The sequence below is a fragment of the Adiantum capillus-veneris genome, chromosome 13, assembly GCF_014529385.1.
Source record: "Adiantum capillus-veneris isolate H3 chromosome 13, ASM1452938v2, whole genome shotgun sequence".
Taxonomy (NCBI): Eukaryota; Viridiplantae; Streptophyta; class Polypodiopsida; order Polypodiales; family Pteridaceae; genus Adiantum; species Adiantum capillus-veneris.
The window spans coordinates 157,034,240-157,054,441 of record NC_140943.1 but is presented as its reverse complement, the minus strand read 5'-3'; the positions used below and the strand labels follow the sequence as shown (position 1 = coordinate 157,054,441).

The following is a 20,202-nucleotide window of genomic DNA, read 5'->3' as shown; positions in this document are numbered from 1 at the left end:
CCACAGTGACCTATGAGACCAGAAAGTTACAAGGTGGTGGATCTGATACAAAGTCAGAGTAACAAAATAACAACAGTACAAAACAAAGATATATACTATGGGATCCTAGACTGGTCGATGTGAACTAAGCAAAAATGGGCGGCTTGTTGGGATAACTGAATCACAGGAGATCTAGCATTGGTCGTTGGCGGATCTCATCAATCTCCTCCATGGTTAGTAGTATGACCGGGCGTCGTGTATGCCTGGCCAGAGTGCTCCGAATCTTCTGACGTAGCCTCCGTTGATGCTGTGTAGTCCTCCGCAGTCGTGGGCGCCTGGATTTTCCCAGTTCAGTCGCTCGGTCGATCAGTGTGCCTCTGGTGTGAGACGAGGGGGAGCTCTGCACAAAAGAGAGAGAGAGAGAGAGAGAGAGAGAGAGAGAGAGAGAGAGAGAGAGAGAGAGAGAGAGAGAGAGAAATGAAATGAAATGTTATATTAACGTCTTCAAAAGGCCATAATGACCTATGAGACCCGAAAGTTACAAAGTGGTGGATCTGATATTGTTGTTAGGTTATTTTGTTACTGTGACTTTGTACAAAACAAAGATATATACTATGGGGTCCTAAGTTGATCGATGTGAACCAAGCAAAAGACTAAGCAAAAAAATGGGCGGCTTGTTGGGATAGGTGAATCACAAGAGATCTAGCATCGGTCGTTGGCAAATCTCATCAATTTCCTCCATGGTTAGTAGTCTGACCGGGCATCGTGCATGCTTGGCCAGCGTGCTCCGAATTTTCTGTCATAGCCTCCGTCGATGCTGTGTAGTTCTTCGCAGTCGCGGGCGCCTGGATTTCCCTAGTTCAATCGCTCGGTCAATCAGTGTGCCTCTGGTGTGAGACGAGGGGGAGCTCTGCTGTGGGAGTGGCTCTTGCGGCTGTCCAGTGTCTGCTTTGAAGAAGTCTGTGATCCGTCTTTGAGACTGGCTAGCATAACCGGGCCAACACCCGGCTACTGCTGCTTCAGGTCGCAAACCACACTTCAAAAAAAGACTGAACTTGCGCCACCAGCAGCCAGAACCCCTGCAGGTGGCCATTCTGGACAATTGGCGACCCTCCTTGCTCGTCATCTGAAGCTTGCGTCCCTCCTCGCATGTCGTCCGAAGCCTTGTGCCCCATGGAGGGTGCCTCGCCTTGCCTCCCCCATCAATCGCCACCTGCTTGCGAGCGAATCTTCCCCGATTCCTATACTAAAACATTAATAAAAATTACGAGCAGGACGTCCGCGATTCCCATTAATAAAACATTAAACAAAATTGGGCCGGTTGTAACTTTTGGTCTCAAAGGTCATTTTGGCCTTTTTACGACACGTTCTCTCTCTTCTTCTTCTCTCTCTCTCTCTCTCTCTCTCTCTAGCGTGCCCGCCAATTCTCTTTGAACTGGAAGGAAGCAGCCTTCATTACCGATGAAGATGAAGATGAAGAGGTGAACTCTTCGGCAATCTTGGGGATGGATGGAGATCGTGTGAGCAGGGTGGACGAGGTAAGTGCTGCCTCTAAACAGAACTGTTGCAGACGGAGGTGGTTTTGCAGCTTCTTATACGTTGAGCTTCAAAGTTCTGTGGGGATTGAAATTTGCTACAGCCAAGCCTGATGTTCGGGCACATGCACGTGCGCCCGCGCGCACACGCACACACACACACACACACACACACACACACACACACACACACACAGAGCACCTGTCTGAGAATCAGTGTTGGTATAGTGGCTTGCACGTGATGAGATGGTGGTGTTCTTTTCCAATTTGGGTGGAGCTGGATTGGGTTTGAATGTGTGCAGCAAGGCCAAGACTCCAAGAGTGGGGATAATATTTCTTGCAAACAAATGCAGAGAGCTTATCTTGAAATTTTTCCCATCAGACTCTGACTGCATGATGGTTAACCTTGATAGGCTGTTTTCTATTTGTTCTCTGCCAAATCCAATACAATTATCTTATTGACTACTCCAAAATATTATATTTTGAGTTTCTTATTGTAACCCTTGCAGTTCTTCCGTGCAAAGAAGAGACGGTCCTCCAGCTCTAATGATTTACCATCTTCAAGATTGGATAAAGTGCTACAGTCACCAAGCAAGAAGAACACCCTCGACAATTATCTGGTCGCTACTGAGAATGACAGATCTTATTCAGAAGTGTCTGAAGCTCTCGATGCTTATGCTTCAAGACAGAGAGAAGATTTAGAGAAGAAGGATCGGAAACTATGCAAACAAGTTCTGAATAAGGATCAGGAGCAGCCAGCATCGTTTCTTCTTCGGCGTTGCTCTTTGAGCTCTATTATCAGTTCAGGCAATGAAGATTTACAGGTGGCTATCAAAAAAGATGAAGGTGATAAAAGCAAAAATGACGGAGCTGTTGCTGCTGAGATGGGTAAACACAATAATGAGCTTGCCCAATTTGCAAACGATTTCCTCTCAATTTGTTGCAGGTACTATTTTCCTCCAACATGTTGAGAAGCATACTTGCTGTTTTTGTTGAGGGCTAGCCATTCAATGTACTGTTTTATGAAAGCAGTGATATCGTTTCATCTGTAACGTCACCTAGCAAGCTCTCTACTCATGCCCAAATTACAGTGAAAAAAGGGGACAATGAGAATAGTATTGACAAGTCAAAAGACAAAGTGATGAATACAGGGATCGCAGGAAATGAGCAACTTGATAACGCTCCTACATTGAAGCAATCTGTAGGCACCTCTAGCAGCAACTATAAAGTTGATGTCCTTGATGTTCCAGATGATCTCAGAGATGGACCATTCAGTCAGAATGTGGCTGTATGCAGTGAGACTGCTGTTTCTAGTAGCATTAAGCCACATGCAGTCTTGATCAAGTCGACAGCTTCTGACCTCACTTTTGAGTCTCCTGCAGTGAGCAATCGAAGAGGGCGTGCTTCTTTGAGTGGTGTGAAGAGAAAAAATGTCAGCACACCTCGGACAAAAAGCGCTTCCCGGTTAAAGCGCCCCGCTGGATGGAGCGCTGGAACATCACTATTCTCCCCAGGTGATGAATTCTGGGATGAGGCAATTAGCCTGGTGGATGGACTCGTCTCTAACAAGGTGGATGGTGCTTCAAATAGCTCTGTTACTGTTGTGGATGGGAGACAAAGCAATTTTTCACCTAATGTTGGTACTTGCCATGCAATGCCCTCCTATAAGCTGCCTGATGCAGCAAAAGGAAACGTGTTACAGAGGGAGAAGGGCATGATTGTGAACTGTAGTGATAAAAAGGTTCACGAAGAGACTGTTCTCAACCCTGAATGTAGGGACACTCCCTTGCCTCATGCCTCAGATCCTTTGGTTGTAAACAACACCTATGGAAGGGTCTCCTACAATTTGCAAGATGGTTCAGAAGTATCCCCTTTACCTGTGCGGCGGTTTGACTTCAGCAATTCTCCAGATAAAGTGGACGATGTTAAGAATCTCCTAACTGATAAGAATCCGTCTGGTCTGCCAGTTGAGAATGTCAATGGAGTAGCTTTGACTAGCTCAATGCCTATGAAAGCTGAGTTGTCTCCAAAAGACAGTGGTGGGTCTGTTGCAGAGGAGCTTGCAGGGAAACTTGAAAAGACAGCTACAAAAGGACATGGTGAGAAGTCAAAAATGCAGGACAAGGTCGAAACCGGCTCAATCATTTACCAATTTGTTGGCACCATGGAGAAATCCAAACCCACTATCGAAGGTGCTGCACCTGCAGTCTCTTTGCCAATCTCTGTCACACCAGAATCTAAAAGTAACTTAAGTGATTGGCTGCCGGGACCGATATCCTCTGTTTATGCAAAAAAGGGGTTAATGAAGCTTTACCCTTGGCAGGTTATGACCTTATAAGTCACGGGTACTTGAATTGCTTCTATGTTTATAGGGTGCATTTCTATTGTCCAAGTACCTACATGCTTTTGTTTCAGGTGGACTGCCTACAACTCAACGGAGTGCTAGAAGGCAAGAATTTGATTTATTGTGCATCAACCAGGTACGCTTTTAGAAGAACCATCTGGATTTTGGGCTCTAAGACTGTTGACAGTCTCTCAGCCTTCTCGCTTTTTTGATAGTGCTGGCAAGAGCCTTGTTGCAGAGATTCTCATGCTGAGGAAGGTTATCTCAACGGGAAAAAAGGCTCTACTTGTTTTGCCATATGTATCAATCTGCTCTGAGAAGGTATAAAGTATCGATTAGTCTTAAGTTTCATGAAATAGCAGCTAGCTGATGTCATTTCATCAAGAAGAACCATGGATGACTATCAAGTCACCTTGCAAAACCAAACTCTGTACTAAAGTCAGCAGGATAACTCATTATAATCCTATTGTATATTGCTAGCAAATTAAATGACTGGTTTAAATACTACCCCCTGCAGACAACAAATATAGTCACCTTTTACTTTCAAAGAGTGCCCTATTGACTGGGTCTTACATATTAATATTTGGGAGCCTTATACCTTGTCTTATTTCCATTTTCATGACACCCACATCACTGTAGTGGGTATATATATATACGAGGGCCAAGCTAGATCATTGCAGAATATGTATACACATCGTTTTGGATGGATCCACAATTACTATGATTTCCCCATTTGTCTGTAGAAAATAATTTGTGTCCCATAAGATTGTTGTGCCACGCGCTGAAAACGCAGATGCTGCGTTTTCCAGGCTGAATTTGCAAACTCTGTCTGATCTAACCGTTCGGCGAGTATCTGCTGCGGGAAGGTGAGATTTGCGAGGTTTGGAACTTGCAGTGCGGAGTCTAGACGCTGAAAACTGAAAACGCTGATGCAGAGAAGGTCTTCACGCCGGAAATCTGCAAAAACACTAGGCTGAAAATCTGGTCCAAAAACGCTAGGCCAGTTCTGAGGTCTGTGTTGGGGTTAAGGCCTATGTGCCTTGACCGGTTGCCCAGGTCATGGGCGCCCGCCCACTGTTACCCTATACTTATAGTGAGTATACTGTATAGGGGGAGCTGCCACTTCACAGTCTCCCCACCCACATCGTGTGTGTCTCCTTCTCTCTCTCTCACTCTCCGTCTGTGGTGCTCCCCGATCCCCTTCAATTGGTATCAGAGCGTAGGTGCGGAGGGAGCGCGTGTGTGCACAGTCACGACGACAGCGGAGAGCCAATTTCATTTCCGAAATCGCGTCCGCGCGCGCACTTTTAAGAGTGCAAACAGGGTTTCGACTTCGGCATCGGAAAATTCAGCTTTCCGAGAGTGTTTCCTGCAGGTATCCTGCCATTTTATCCCCCTTTCGAAGCCATTCGAGCCATCAAAAACCTCATTCGAGTTACGGTTGAGGAGCTGCATTTTTCAGCCCTCTTTTGGCAGTTTATGCTGCGTTTTTGGGTCGAAACGGAGGTTTTTTGGCATAGCTTTCACACCCAGACTCAGATACATGTGATCCAGGAGTTTACCTTGGGGTTTTGGCACGCTCCGGACGCGCTCGTCATATCAGAATTTTAAAATTCTGAACGCTGAATTTTCTGCAGCAGCAGTTGTTTATTGTGTGTCGAGGATTCCACACATGGTTTGCTCTCAGATGTGAGAGTGATATTTGCTGCAAGTTTCCTCACAGGTGGGAGGATACGATGTATGCCTTATGTGGTTTGATACCAGGGAGACTAATGTGATTGCATTTTAAGCTCGGCAATGTATGCCTCGAGCATGTTTTTTTGGCAGTCACAGGTAGAGAAGATATTTGTGTACTAGATTTGCAGGTGTTTGCAATGATGTATGCAAAGTGTGGAGATTGGTGCATGCATTTGGAGTGCGGTTTGATGCGCTTTGGTTGCTCATGGTTTTGAGTGTGTAGTCAGTTTGGTTACTGATTTTGTGGCCATTTACTGACAAAACTCTGGCAAAATTTTCCCAGGAGTTTTATGCGTATCATTTATGCGATCTAGGTAGAGATTACGGGTTGCACTCGGCATTTGCGTGCGGTGTTCTCTGCAGGTGGGAGATTTGTGCGTGTATGCATCGATACCGCACAGTGTGGGCTTGGTGATTAGCTCACAGATGTATGCTCTATGACGGCGTGTGTGCAGGTGATCTTCAGACCGAACAAGTCATAACTTCTTGGAGAAGTTTTGGGCTGATTTTTTATGCGCTACGGTTGGTAGTGTGGGATTGAATTACGGACTGTTTTTGGCCATGCAAGAGAGCTGAGAATTTTGTAATTTTGGGTTGAATTTCAGGGCTGATTCGGTGAAGATTATGCACAAGGTTATGGTCGTCATGAATGCGTCTTGTAAGTAGTGCGTTTGATTGCAGTGTGATACTAGAGCAGGCGAGGCTTGTATTGACATTGCGGGAGCTCTATTTTGTAGTGTGTCTCACAGGTTTTACATTGTGTTTCTGGCCATATTTGTAGACAGTTTTCAGGTGTTGTTGGTGAGGTGGTTTTGCTTTCTAGTTTGCTACATTGTGCTCATGGCAGAGACAGGTGATCGCTCAGATTATGATCTCTCCGAAATGTGCATGTTTGATGGGTCAGACTTTGCAGCATGGAGAGAGTGTATGCTTGATGCATTGACACAGCGAGGGTTGCATCGACCATTGAGTGGTGATGCAGGTAGACCTTCAAACATGTCTGACGATTAGTGGAAGGAGCTAGAGGAGATGTCACTATCTACATTCTCTTTGCACCTTGTGGAATCTGTATATGCTCTTGTTATGTATGAGGCTACTTCGAGAGCACTTTGGCGCAGATTACATGAAATGTATGATAGATATGAGTCATCACGGACTCGTGTGAGACATGTACATTCACAAGCACGCCGACAGGTGACATGTTGGTATTGTGGTCATTCTGGACACGTTAGACGGCGCTGTTTTCGTCGTATGCGACATCGTAGGAGACATGGCAGTCTCAGAGATATATGTAGTGATGCCATGGACTCAGTTGCTTTGACAGTTGAGGCAGATGTAGTGTCGGAGTACACTAGTGACTGGGATGTCACTTTTATCTCGAGCTATGCACGAGATGCTATACATGTGGATAGTACACTCCCTTCGCAGTGGTTGCTAGACGCAGATGCTATGTTTCATGTCACGCTGCATCATGAATGGTTTTGTAGCTATTCTAGCGGGATGCTTGGCAGTGTACGTTTGACCGATGGATCGGTGCATGCGATAGCAGGTGCAGGAGATGTGAGACTGTCATTACCGAGTGGTGCATCTTACTTGTTACGACGTGCGCTATGTACCAGATTTGACAGTGAGTTTGATCTCGATTGGTCAGCTTACAGATTGTGGATGTCAGATTTCGCTACGAAAGCTAGATTTTGTGATGCATTTGGGTTCGCTAGTGATTGCGAGAGGTGCCAGGAGTGGTACAAGTTACCCATTGCATGTGCATCACAGGAGAGACGGTGTTGTCTCTGTGATCATGCAGCCAGGTAGAGAGCGAGAGAGCAGGAGAGTCTCTTTGCTTGTGGGTTGTAGGATGCTTTGCATGGAGTGCAGAGCAGTGACCTTGTTGTGCAAGTTGCGTCTACGGATGCACAGGTAGAGCGGGACAGCTCTAGTGAGTCACAGCAGGATGATTCATCAGAGGTGATGACAGAGATGACTCACATGAATGTTGAGATGTCGACTATTGTGGAGTCATTTCTTGATATGCTTATGCCAGAGCTTGATGTAGATTTAGGACAGATGGATACTCTTGGTACACATGTGATATGTGGTGGGCACGAGGAGTCACTCCAGAGCTCGGAGTCAGAGTGCCATGGTCTCTATGATAGGGGACAGGATTGCCATGAGTTGAGTTCTGAGTTGGAGGTGGCAGAGGTTGCCAGGGTTGCATCAATGTTCGGTGTCCTCATGTACGAGATGCTGATCTCGAGGCCCGACATAACAGCTGCACTGGGAGCATTTGCAGCAGGGTTGCTTAGTTGTGCGATGACTGATCTCGGCATAGAGCATAGGGGAGGTTTGCAGGTATTGGACCGATACTTGCAGGAGTGCATGAGCTCTTGTAGACTCTTTGCAGAGCTTGGAGCTAGCTCTGTGTGGCTTCCACAGCGAGATATTTGTCTATCAGTAGAGCCGGATGCACTAGCTCATCGAAAGTCAGTGGGCATAGGTTGAGAGAATATCTCACCTTCTATTAGTTGTACACTAGTAGATCTTGCTTAAAGGCACATTGGCCTTTAAGTGGGAGGTTGTTGGGGTTAAGGCCTATGTGCCTTGACCGGTCGCCCAGGTCATGGGCGCCCGCCCACTGTTACCCTATACTTATAGTGAGTATACTGTATAGGGGGAGTTGCCACTTCACAGTCTCCCCACCCACATCGTGTGTGTCTCCTCTCTCTCTCACTCTTCGTCTGTGGTGCTCCCCGATCCCCTTCAATCTGCAGCAAAAACGCTAGGCTCCTTCTGTGTCCTGTTGTCGCCAGGTTGGATCTGCAAATGCAAAACGTTGGCTGATCTGCAATGCAAATGAAAAAGCTGGCTGATCTTGGTAGCTTGAAAACGTTGAGTCTTCTTGCCGGTCTTGCTGAGAAGGTGCACTTTGATGGTGGTCTCCTGCCTCTTTTGCTAGAAAGTGCTAGCGCTGGGTTTTCTTATATACTTGCTGAGTCAAATTGCCCTGCCCAGTTTCCCAACAAAGTCACTTAAAAATAATAAGTGAAAAATGGCTAAAATAGGAAAAATAGGTTTTCTTCAATGTAAAATGTGATGGTAATGCTGATGATCATGCTGTGTGCAACCAGAGGATATGCATCTACTCTAAGTGCTTGGACATGCACGGTCTGCGAACAGACTCACAAAAGTGCCAGAACACTTCCTAAGCTAGGCTAACTGAACCCAACTGAACCCTAGACATGAAGTAGCTTGTCCACGTACACAGGGTTAGATGTGCACGTGACATCCCCTCCTTTTCAAAGTTATGTACTGGTACCGAACTGTATGGCGTCGAGGGAGATCGCCAACAACGTCCGGAATCCTGGAAAGGACTCTTCGTCGGCTGTAAACAGACTTGGACACTCCAAGTCAAGAATCAATCACGACAGCACCAAATAACCACTTCAAACCAATTCACAGTTCACAATAGATTTGCACTGGCCTAGCGGAGTTCCGTGCCTAGAGATATTGGCCCCAAAGACTGGCGCCCCTTTCGGTATTTCTTTATGTATTAATCAGTGTTCAAAGTACAAGAGTGGTTCGGGTCTCACTCTCAGTCTTCGCCTCCAGATGCTCTGTAGAGATGGAGCCCAAACCACTTATTTAATGATTACAAGGGATGCCAAAAGCAGAGCCGCGAAAAGCTTCAAATCAAAAGCCTAAATAAAAGCAAAGGCTCTTTCCTCTCTCAAGCTCTCTTAAGTTTTCAAATAAAGCAAAAGACTTCTTTTTCTCTCTCTTTCTCATACTTGCGTAGAGAAAAGCAAGTTGCCGCAAAAGCTGGAAAGCTGCCGGACTCATGTTGTGCATTTCACGGGTTTTCAGCCCTGTTGCCTTTTAGGGTTAGGTCAGAATTTAGGGTTAGGGTTTGCAGATTTAGGGTTTTCAGCAGCAGTCAAGGTTTCCTCTCGGGCAACCACGTCATCACTTTGTGACATACCCCCCCTCTTGAAAGCATTGTAATCGCCCTCGATTACGCTTGCAAAACAGACAGAGGCCATAAGCTAAGACACTGACTATTAGTACCTACGTACTAGGAACACACATCTAGCACATGTACCAATCGACAGTCACATCACACGACATCACAGGACATCACTAGACATCACAGGACATCACATGACATCGAACATTCATTTGGATCTTAGATCAGGATTTATCGGCAATGTAGCTAGAAATCGCATCTAGATCCAATCGGACCTCATCGATGTCCGATTGACTAACCCCTATTGCAACCATGTCTATTCGAGATCAATCAGACCAAAATGCTGTAGTCATTTCGTCTATCAGTTCCTGCACTTAAAAGAAGTCAAGAACAAATCAGTATCATAATTAGGAATTCCATTTCATAAAGTCATACAGTAGAAGCTTTCAGTATCCCTGAAGCTCGAAGAGACATCAGTGACTCTAGTATCTAAATCAAGGCATCTGTTGACAAAGGAGGGGAGTGACTCCCCTCTTGTGCATCCCATTGCACCAGATCTCCGGCCAAGCTGGATTCTGAGACTTGAGTTCCATTTGGAGTAGACTATGCTAAACCAAAAGCCTTGAGGTAAAGTTTCACAATCTGAGGAGTATCTGCCAAGTCCTCCTCCTCCATCCACTTCGCATCCAATGCAGGATAGTTCTTGAACTTAACCAAGAACCGCCTTCGGACTTTACCTTTATTCTTCGTATCTTTATGTGCCAAAATCTGTTCAGGAACAAGGATCTCCTCGTTTTCTTCCACTTCGGGTTGCTCATTAGGCTCCCCATCATCAGGCACATCACCTTTGAAAGGTTTCAAGAAAGGTTTCAAGAGACTCACATGAAATGCACTGTGAATCCTCCAAGTATTAGGCAGTTTCAGTAGGAAGGAGACATCATTTATCTTTTTAGTGATCTGGAAAGGTCCGTAGTATTGCATACTAACCTTTGGAAAAAGCTTTCCTTTCCCTTTTTCTTTCTCAAGTGTGCCTTCTCAAAACGTAAGAGCACCCAATCATCCTCCTTCAATTTCAAGTCGCGACAATGGCGATCCGTTGCCTTTTTCTGTCGTTCTTGAGATTTCTGCAAAGTCTCGCGAACCTTTGTAAAAGCCGTAGCTAAGTCTCGCGTATATTCATCCGCTTCAAAAATCTTATCTTTCGTGCTTAGGAAGGGTGGAACCTTCGCAGCACCTTCAACAATCTCAAATGGCGCCTTCCCAGTCAAAGAGTGTATCGTGTTATTGTAGGCAAATTCCACTAAAGGTAGATACTTTTCCCATTGAGTCTTCTGATATGAGATATAAGACTTCAATAAATCTAGAACCACTGAATTGGCAATCTCAGATTGCTCGTCAGTCTGCGGGTGGAACGATGACGAGAACTGCAACCGCTGTCAATGTTCTCCCAAATTGCCTTCCAAAACAAACTCGTAAATCTGGGGTCCCTGTCGGAGACAATCGTCTTAGGCATGCCATGTAATCTGAAGATCTAGGCCACAAACAGTCTCGCTAAGTGATCCGGCTTGACTGTTTTCTTCACTGGAATGAAATGAGCCTGCTTGTTAAATCTGTCAATAATAGTCCAAATACCATCGTGACCACTCTGTGTTCTTGGGAGATCAAAAATGAAATCCATTGCAATACTTCCCAGGGGTGGGTGGGTATGGGTAAAGGCTGTAACAATCCCTATGCTTTATGCCTGTTCAACTTGACCTTCTGGCATACCAAGCAACTGCACACAAACTCTTCCACATCCTTGTTGAGTCTCGGCCAAAAGAAGTATCTCTCTATCCCTTTCATGGTGGTAGCAATGCCGCGGTGACTCGTAAAAGGTGGACAATGTCATTCAGTCATAACCTTTTCCCTCAACGGCTGTGTAGCGCACAACATCAAGTAGCCATCCCGAATGGAATATCCCGCTACTGTCTCCCCATCTCGTATCTGTGTGAAAATGTGTGCAAAATCTGTATCTGTGGCATACTGGTCGACCATATCCTCGAAGCTCCTATGATGTATCGTGGAAATAGCCAGAATCAACGGCTTTCGAGCCAAAGCATCTGTCACCACTTTCTTTTGTCCTTGCACATGGACAATCTGGAAGTGAAACTGTGACAAGATGTTCGCCCACCGCATCTGCTTTTCCAAAAGTTGCTTATGTGACAAGAAGTAGCGCAAACTTTGATGGTCTGTAAAGACAGTAAAATCCGCTCCGAGTAGGTAATGCCGCCATTGAGTAAGAGCATGGATAACCGCCAAAAGCTCTTTCTCATAAATCTGTGCTGTCATCTCCGGCCTTGAGAACAATCGGCTCTCGTAAGCAATGACATGGCCTTCTTGCATTAAGACGCAACCAGACTACGACCACAAGCATCACAATATACTTCAAATGACTTCTGCAAGTCCGGCAAGGTCAAAACTGGTCCCGTAGTCAATTTCTCTTTCAATGTCTGAAAGGCAGTCACCTCTGTGGGTCCCCACGAGAAAAGGACTCCTATCTGTCTCAAGATATGCAGAGGGGAAGCAACCTCTGCAAACTTTCGAATGAACCGCCTGTAGTACGAACACAGTCCCAAGAAGCTTCTAACTTCATGGACATTCTTCAAATCGGGCCAATCACGTAAAGTCTCTATCTTGGCTGGATCCATTTGCACTTCTGTTGCAGAGACAATGTGTCCCAAAAAGTGTATCTCTGGTAGGAAAAATTCACTTTTCTTTGCATTAATCACTAACTTGTGATCTCGTAATGCCTGAAAGACCTGAAGCAGATGATCTCTGTGTTCTGCCTTATTCTTGGAGAAAACAATGATATCGTCAAAGAAAGTGCCAACAAATAGTCTGTACTCTCGAAAAATCGTGTCCATCATCCGGTTAAATGTCGCAGGAGCATTGATTAAGCCAAAAGGCATCACCAAAAACTCAAATAACCCAAAAGTCGTCTGAAAAGCTGTCTTGTAGACGTCTCCCCGCGCGATTCTGATATGATGATATCCACTCTTCAAATCAATCCTGCTAAAGCACGAGGATCCTTGTAATCTGTCGAGTATATCATCGATCCTAGGAATCGAAAATCTATTCTTGATGGTGATTTAATCGATGCACATTCTCCAAGATCCGTCTTTCTTCAAAACCAACAACACTTGTGTTAGGTGCAGCGGAATGAATGTTTGAACTTTGCTCAAGATGAGTGCTTCGAACTGTGCTCAAGGTTCCTTTTCATTCTTATGGAAGGGAGAACCTTCCGTTCTTAATGAGAGAATGCAATGGACACAAACAAGTGAATGGACACAGTGAATGGAAGTGCATGAGTCTCAGAGATAGAGAAGAGAATACGACATCAGAGACGTAAAACCCTCCTCCGAAGGCCCCACTCTCTACGGCGAGAGCGGTCTACTTATGATTGCACAAATCTCTACAATGCTTGGACTTGCCGATGATGTCTACGACGATGAGGACGACGTCGAGACGGGCTGAAATCTGAAACTGCTCAGGGCTGAAATCTGCAAATCTTCTATCTGCTGAATTCTGACTCTATGTCGGTGACGATGTCGGTGATGACGGTACGAGGATGACGCGCTGAAAACGCAGATGCTGAAATCTGCGTTTTCCAGGCTGAAATTGTAAACCTTGCGGAAACTGACCGTGCGGCGAGGAACTATTGCGGGAAGGTGAGGTCTGCGAGGTTTGGGGGTTCTTCTGTGATGTCTAAAGGCTGAAAACTGAAAACGCTGGTGTTGCTTGAGGTTTCGTCGTGGTAATCTGCAAAACGCCGAGGTTGGTCTGCAAATAAAAAACGCTAGGGGCTGAATTCTGTGCTTCTGCAAAAACGCTAGGCTTCTGCTGTGTCTTGCTGTCGCCGGGTTGGTCTGCAATGCAAAACACTGGGGCCCACCTGCAATGGAGAAAAACGCTGGCTGTCCTTGGCTGAAAACGCTAAGTCTCCTGCGTGGGGGGGGGGGGGGGGGGGGGTCTTGCTGAGAAGTTGCCTGTTGAGCAAGGTGCTCCTGCTGCCTCTTCTGCCAATTAGTGCTAGTCTAGGTTTGCTTACATACAAACTTACTCAATTTGCCCTACCTACTTTCTAACAAAAGTCACTTAAAAATAATAAGTGAAAAATGTCAAAAATAGGGAAAATAGGCTAAATGCACTGGAAAATTCCCCTGAAGGATTTTGATGGGAATGCTCATGATCATGCTGTGTGCAACTAGAGGATATGCATCTACACTAAGTGCTTGGGCATGCACGGTCTGCGAACAAACTCACAAAAAGTGCCAGAACACTTCTAAATCTAGACTTACCGAACCCTTGTCGTGCTGTAGCTTGTCCATGGACACAGGGTTGGATGTGTCACGTGACATCCCCTCCTTTTCAGAGTGAGGTACTGGTACCGAACTGTATGGCGTCGAGGGAGATCGCCAATAGCATCCGGAATCCTGGAAGGGACTCTTCGTCGGCCCACTCTGATGTGTGGGTCGTGCGGTACTTGAACTTCATAAAGGTCTGCAACGCTTGGTTCTATGGGCCGCGCCGAAAGCAACACAAAGTCTTCTGTGGCTCTTTCAACGCTTCAACTTCGTTGAGAGTCATGCTTCTTTCTTCTTCAAGAATCTCCATGGCTGAAAATTCTTGAAACCATTGCCAACACAAAACCATGAACATACCTATTCCATGTAAAGTGAGTGGAAAAAATTGTCTTCCTAATAGACTGTGCATGCAATGTAGATGGACAAAGAGATAGAGTGCCAAACCATTCACCACACACACGCAAACAATGAGATCGAATCTTTCTCTTCTGATCTAAAGCAATCAACTGTGGCAATTCACAACGGAAATGCCCATGCTTGGTGCTCACACTTTCATGTGCTCTTTCTACAACCGTGTCGTGCCAAGGAAGAGACATGGAATGTAACTTCCTTGAATGCATACATTTCAGCTTTTCGTGAACAATCCGAAAATACAAGAAACGATCACGAATGAAATACTCAAACAATGTGTGTTGACTAATCATGCGAACACATAATACTTCCTATGAGGGTTCTTTGGACCTAGTCTCGAGAGCCAAGATCGGTTCTTCCTGAGGGGGTTCTTTGGACCTAGGCTCGAGAGCCAAGATCGATCCTTCGTGATTGATTGAATCTGCAACTGGGTTAGCTTCGCTAGAAAAAGCATCAACTAACACATCATCCTTGTGAACAATCATATCATCTTCATGCAAATCATCATGCTTGTGAGAAATCACATCTTGATCATCATGCAAATCATGTGTGTCATTGGCATCCAAATCATCATGCAAATCATGTGTGCTATGCTTGGGAGAAGAAGAGACTGAGAGAGTCTCCTTTTCTTGAATCTCTTGTATCTGTGCTTGAACTTGAGAAAAGAGTCGCAAGAATTATTTCATGTGTTGGTCGCTCTTTTCTTTTATGGCTTTGTACTCCTGATCAAATTCTGCTTGACTTTCTTTGTTTTCGCGATCCAATTTGGCTTGTCTTTCTTTGTCTTCCGAGTCGTACTTACGCTCTATGGTTGCCATGCTTTCTTCGTATTCACGATCTATGTCTGCCATTTCTTCTTCGTAGGCCTTTCTGTTTGCTTCTCTTTGCTTCGCGTTCGAACTTGATGTCCATAAACAACTGCGTCAACTCCTCCGTAGGACTCCGTAGGAGTCAGTGCAATCCTTGGCGTAGATGGGGAAGGGGGAGGGTCGGAAAAACCTCCTGGTGGGGAAAATTCTTCTTCGCCTCTCTCATACTCATCACCTCTAAGCGAAGTATCCATTCCGCTTGGAGTGATGACCATCCACTGAAGTTGTGGGTTCTTGTTGGTTCTTGCGATCTTGGGTTCTTAAGTTTACAAGGAACTTGGGTTCTTGGGGGTCTTGGTTCTTGAGGTTCTTGAGTGCTTGAGGTTCTTCTTTCGCTTGCAATCTGTGTTAGAGAAGGATCTTCTCTTCACTCGAGTTCTGCTCTTTTCCACGGGTGCACCCCTTGGCGGCCTTGTGCTCACACGAAGGTTGCTTTTTCCCACCTCACGTCGATTGGCCGGCTGCTAAGTGCACGGTCCGCTCTCAATGAGTGAAAAGAGGCACAAGGGGAGGTTGGACAAGCCCTTCTTTCTTGGGTTTCCTGTCATTCTGAAAAACACGATTAGATATCGACACGCCCAAGCGAACTTGGGTTCGTGCGACCTCAACAAGCAAAAAAAATTCTTGTGATTCTTTCCTTGAGTGATACAGAACATTGCCAAAGCTCTGATACCAATGTAAGGTGCAGCGGAATGAATGTTTGAACTTTGTTCAAGATGAGTGCTCTGAACTGTGCTCAAGGTTCCTTTTCATTCTTATGGAAGGGAGAGCCTTCCGTTCTTAATGAGAGAGTGCAATGGACACAGTGAATGGAAGTGCATGAGTCTGAGAGATAGAGAAGAGAATACGACACTAGAGATGTTGTAAAACCCTCCTCCGAAGGCCCCACTCTCTATGGCGAGAGCGGTCTACTTATGATTGCGCAAATCTCTACAATGCTTGGACTTGCCGACGATGAGGACGATGACGAGACGGGCTGAAATCTGCAAATCTTCTATTTGCTGAATTTTGACTCTATGTGGGTGAGGATGTCGATGACGACGGTATGACGATGACGCGCTGAAAACGCAGATGCTGAAATCTGCGTTTTCCGGGCTGAAACTGTAAACCTTGCGGAAACTGACCGTGCAGCAAGGAACTGTTGCGGGAAGGTGAGATCTGCGAGGTTTGGGGGTTCTTCTGTGATGTCTAAAGGCTGAAAACTGAAAACGTTGGTGTTGCTTGAGGTTCCTCGCGGTAATCTACAAAACGTCGAGGTTGGTCTGCAAATAAAAAATGCTAGGCTTTTGCTGTGTCTTGTTGTCGCCGGGTTGGTTTGCAATGCAAAAAGCTGGGGCCGATCTACAATAGAGAAAAACGCTGGCTGTCCTTGGCTGAAAACGCTAAGTCTCCTGGCGGGGGGGGGGGGGGGGGGGGGGGGGTTCTTGTTGAGAAGTTGCCTGTTTAGCAAGGTGCTCCTGTTGCCTCTTCTCTCGATTAGTGCTAGTCTAGGTTTGCTTATATACAAACTTACTCAATTTGCCCTACCTACTTTCCAACAAAAGTCACTCAAAAATAATAAGTGAAAAATGTCAAAAATAGGGAAAATACGCTAAATGCACTGGAAAATTCCCCTGAAGGATTCTGATGGGAATGCTTATGATCATGCTGTGTGCAACCAGAGGATATGCATCTACACTAAGTGCCTGGGCATGCACGGTCTGCGAACAGACTCACAAAAAGTGCTAGAACACTTCTAAATCTAGACTGATTGGACTGACTGAACCCTTGTCGTGCTGTAGCTTGTCCATGGATACATAGGGTTGGATGTGTCACGTGACAACTGGAGAGCAATACGGTGAAGTACTAGGCTGGACAAGACCCTTTTCCAAGAGGTCTTTCACTTGGTTCATAATCTCTTCATTCTGTGCTCGGCTCACACGGTAAGGTGGCCGATTCGGTGGTGTGCTTCCCGGTACCAGATCAATGGTATGATCTTCAAGACGAGCAGGTGGTAACTCGCTTGGTAGGCCCTCTGAGAAGCAATCGGCGTGAGAGTGGAGAAAATTTTGGCGTTCTTTATCAAGTTTAGATATATTTATCCTATCGTTATCACTCAATTCTTTCATAAAGATCGAGTAAACAAACAGACTGGATTTCATTAATTTAGAAATGGCCGAAGCCGATACAATAGGGACAGACTCGCCCTTCAGTTTAATATCAAGTACAATGGTTCTGCCCATCTCTGTAGTCAATGTCGCTTTCCTCGCCCGATAATCGACCACGGCGTTGTTCTTGTGGTACCAGGGAATCCCTAAAAGAACATCACAACCTTCCAAAGGCATTATGTAAAAGTCCTCATGTCCCAAATACCCCTTACAATGCAATCGAAGTTTGCCAATGACAAGCGTAATGGCTATGTCCCTGCCAGGTGCCGCTAGAACAGCCTTCGCAAGTGGTCCCATCCGATCGGGAGTGATCTCGAGCCGTGCCGCCAATTCCGGTGAAATGAAGTTGGCCTTAGCTCCTCCATCAAAGAAGATCAGGGCCTCTTGGTCTTTCACTTTGCCACAAGCTCGGCAAAGTTCTATACTCTCGTCCATGGTGTTGGGATCGATACCCACACAATCTGGAACCAGTCCTGTTTTTATCTTGCCTTTTCTTCCACGTTCCTCAGCTGCTCTCAAACTCTCAGGCTTGTCGTCATCCTTGTCATTCTGTTCTTTCTGTGCCTTTTTAGGGCACTTCGCGGAGATATGTCCATGTTCCCCACATCCAAAGCACTTCCCCTCCCTGATGAAGCGAGCTCTCTCCTGAAGAGTAAGCTTGGGTCGTGCATCCTTCTTTTCTGGGTTGCTCTTTCTCTTTCTATTTCCATTCGCTGAAGTCTGTTTGGCTTGTTGTGTCATGATCTCATCGGTGGGGTAGGTCAAACTGCCATAGTGAATGGCAAAGCCCCGCTTCGCATGACTCATCAACACCCGAATAGAACCTGACTTCTATTCCAAGCAGTGATCTCGATCTCTGTAGGTAGACCCAAGGTAAACCGCTCAATCTGTTCTCTGAATGAGATCTTCTTGAATGAAGAGGCGGGTAGAAAAGAGCTCCAGAATCTCTCGCAATAAGCATCCATTGTATCTCTCTTGGTCATTCGAAGATGGTTCCAAGTAGCTCGTATATCGCGTTCATACTCTTGAGTCAGCCAAGAAGAAATAAAAAGCTTCTTAAATTTCAGCCATTTAACTGGCGCAGTCTTGTTTAGAAGAAGCGTGGACCACCAAGTTCGAGCATTCCCCTTAAAATAAGAGGCAGCTCTCCGAATCTTGGAGTGCTCTGAGTAGCGTCTTCCCGCGAAAGCGATGTCAAACTGCTGTATAAAATACAAAGCCTTTGAAGCATCTTTGAAACCTGAAAAAGTGTCAAATTTGATCGATTGTCCATCTTCCTTAAACTCTCGGACTTTCTTGCTTTTATCTTCCAGAAAGTCATACTGGTTGGCTTTATAAAAATTCTTCTTGTTTGCATAAAAGTTGCCGTCATCAGAGTCTGAATTGTCCGTAAACGAGTCCTGTGTAGAATTGTCACTCATTGGGCGAGATTTAGACTTCTTTGCTTTTTTCTTGCCCTTTCCGAAGCGTTGTTTCTTGCTTCGCTTTTTGCCTTTTCTGTCTTCTTCGCTCGAATTTGAAGAGCTAGAAGAACTGTCAGAAGAAGAAGAACTGGGTACTCCTTCAAACCGAACACGCTTCTTCTGTTTCTTTGCTTTGTCAAATGTCGACCGACGACCCAAATAACCCGGAAAGTCAGTGCCTTTCTTTTGCTTTTTGCTTTGCTTTTTGGCTTTTTTCTACGCGTCAAAAAGCTGAGCAATCCGTGCATCAACCACCTCTTCTAATTTCTTCTCTGAATATTTCTTGTGAGCACAAGGTTTCTTGAGAGCGGGTTTCGGGGGTGGTATTGTGGTTTTCTGCCACTGCTCGTGCACTTCCTGAAAGAAGTCTCGCTCATATATTTTGCCAATTTCGGGTCCTTTGCAAAACTGAGCATCATCTTTGTTGCATCGCCGATGAATTGACGACGCTTCATCTCTCGTTGCTCTGCCTGAGTAGGCCGAGGCGGACCATACTCTCTGTCGGAATCTTCGTTGTGATTCTTGCCCACATCTCCGGATGCAGAGGGAGTCGACTGATCCTTGCGTGAAGCCATAGGTGCCGGAAAAAAAAAATTGGGATCGGATTTCCCGTAGAAGAGAAATCGCCCGTGCTCTGATACCACAATAACATACTTGGACACTCCAAGTCAAGAATCAATCACGACAGCACCAAATAACCACTTCAAAACAATTCACAGTTCATAATAGTTTTGCACTGGCCTGGCGGAGTTCCGTGCCTAGAGATATTGGCCCCAAAGACTGGCGCCCCTTTCGGTATTTCTTTATGTATTAATCAACGTTCAAAGTACAAGAGTGGTTCGGGTCTCACTCTCAGACTCTGCGTCCAGATGCTCTGTAGAGTGGGAGCCCAAACCACTTATTTAATGATTACAAGGGATGCCAAAAGAAGAGCCGCGAAAAGCTTCAAATCAAAAGCCTAAATAAAAGCAAAGGCTCTTTCCTCTCTCAAGCTCTCTTTGAGTTTTCAAGTAAAGCAAAAGACTTCTCTTTCTCTCTCTCTTTCTCATACTTGCGTAGAGAAAAGCAAGTTGCCGCAAAAGCTGGAAAGCTGCCGGATTGCCGTAAGGTGCCACGTCAGCATGTTGCGCATTTCATGGGTTTTCAGCCCTGCTGCCTTTTAGGGTTAGGGTTAGGGTTAGGGTTTGCAGATTTAGGGTTTTCAGCAGCAGTCAAGGTTTCCTCTCGGACAACCACGTCATCACTTTGTGACAAGGGCCACTCTGAAGCGTGGGTCATGTGATACTTGAACTTCATAAAGGTCTGCAACGCTTGCTTCTTTGGGCTGCGCCAAAAGCGACAAAGTTATCTATGGCTCCTTCAATGCTTCAACTTCGTCGATAGTCATGCGTCTACCTTCTTCAAGAATCTTCG

The 20,202-nt window shown here is 45.6% G+C and overlaps 1 protein-coding gene across 1 annotated transcript in view; it reads left to right on the top strand.

Moving 5' to 3' along the window:
- The first annotated feature begins 1,368 nt into the window (after window positions 1-1,368).
- Window positions 1,369-20,202, top strand: part of LOC147445150 (MUS308 and mammalian DNA polymerase-like protein) — a 57,630-nt gene continuing 38,796 nt past the window's right edge. Inside the window, exons 1-5 of the mRNA XM_086527607.1 lie at window positions 1,369-1,517; window positions 2,024-2,460; window positions 2,547-3,837; window positions 3,930-3,994; window positions 4,074-4,179. Coding sequence (XP_086383733.1) covers window positions 1,485-1,517; window positions 2,024-2,460; window positions 2,547-3,837; window positions 3,930-3,994; window positions 4,074-4,179 — 1,932 coding nt within the window. The 5' untranslated portion in view covers window positions 1,369-1,484. The remainder of the gene's footprint in view (window positions 1,518-2,023; window positions 2,461-2,546; window positions 3,838-3,929; window positions 3,995-4,073; window positions 4,180-20,202) is intronic.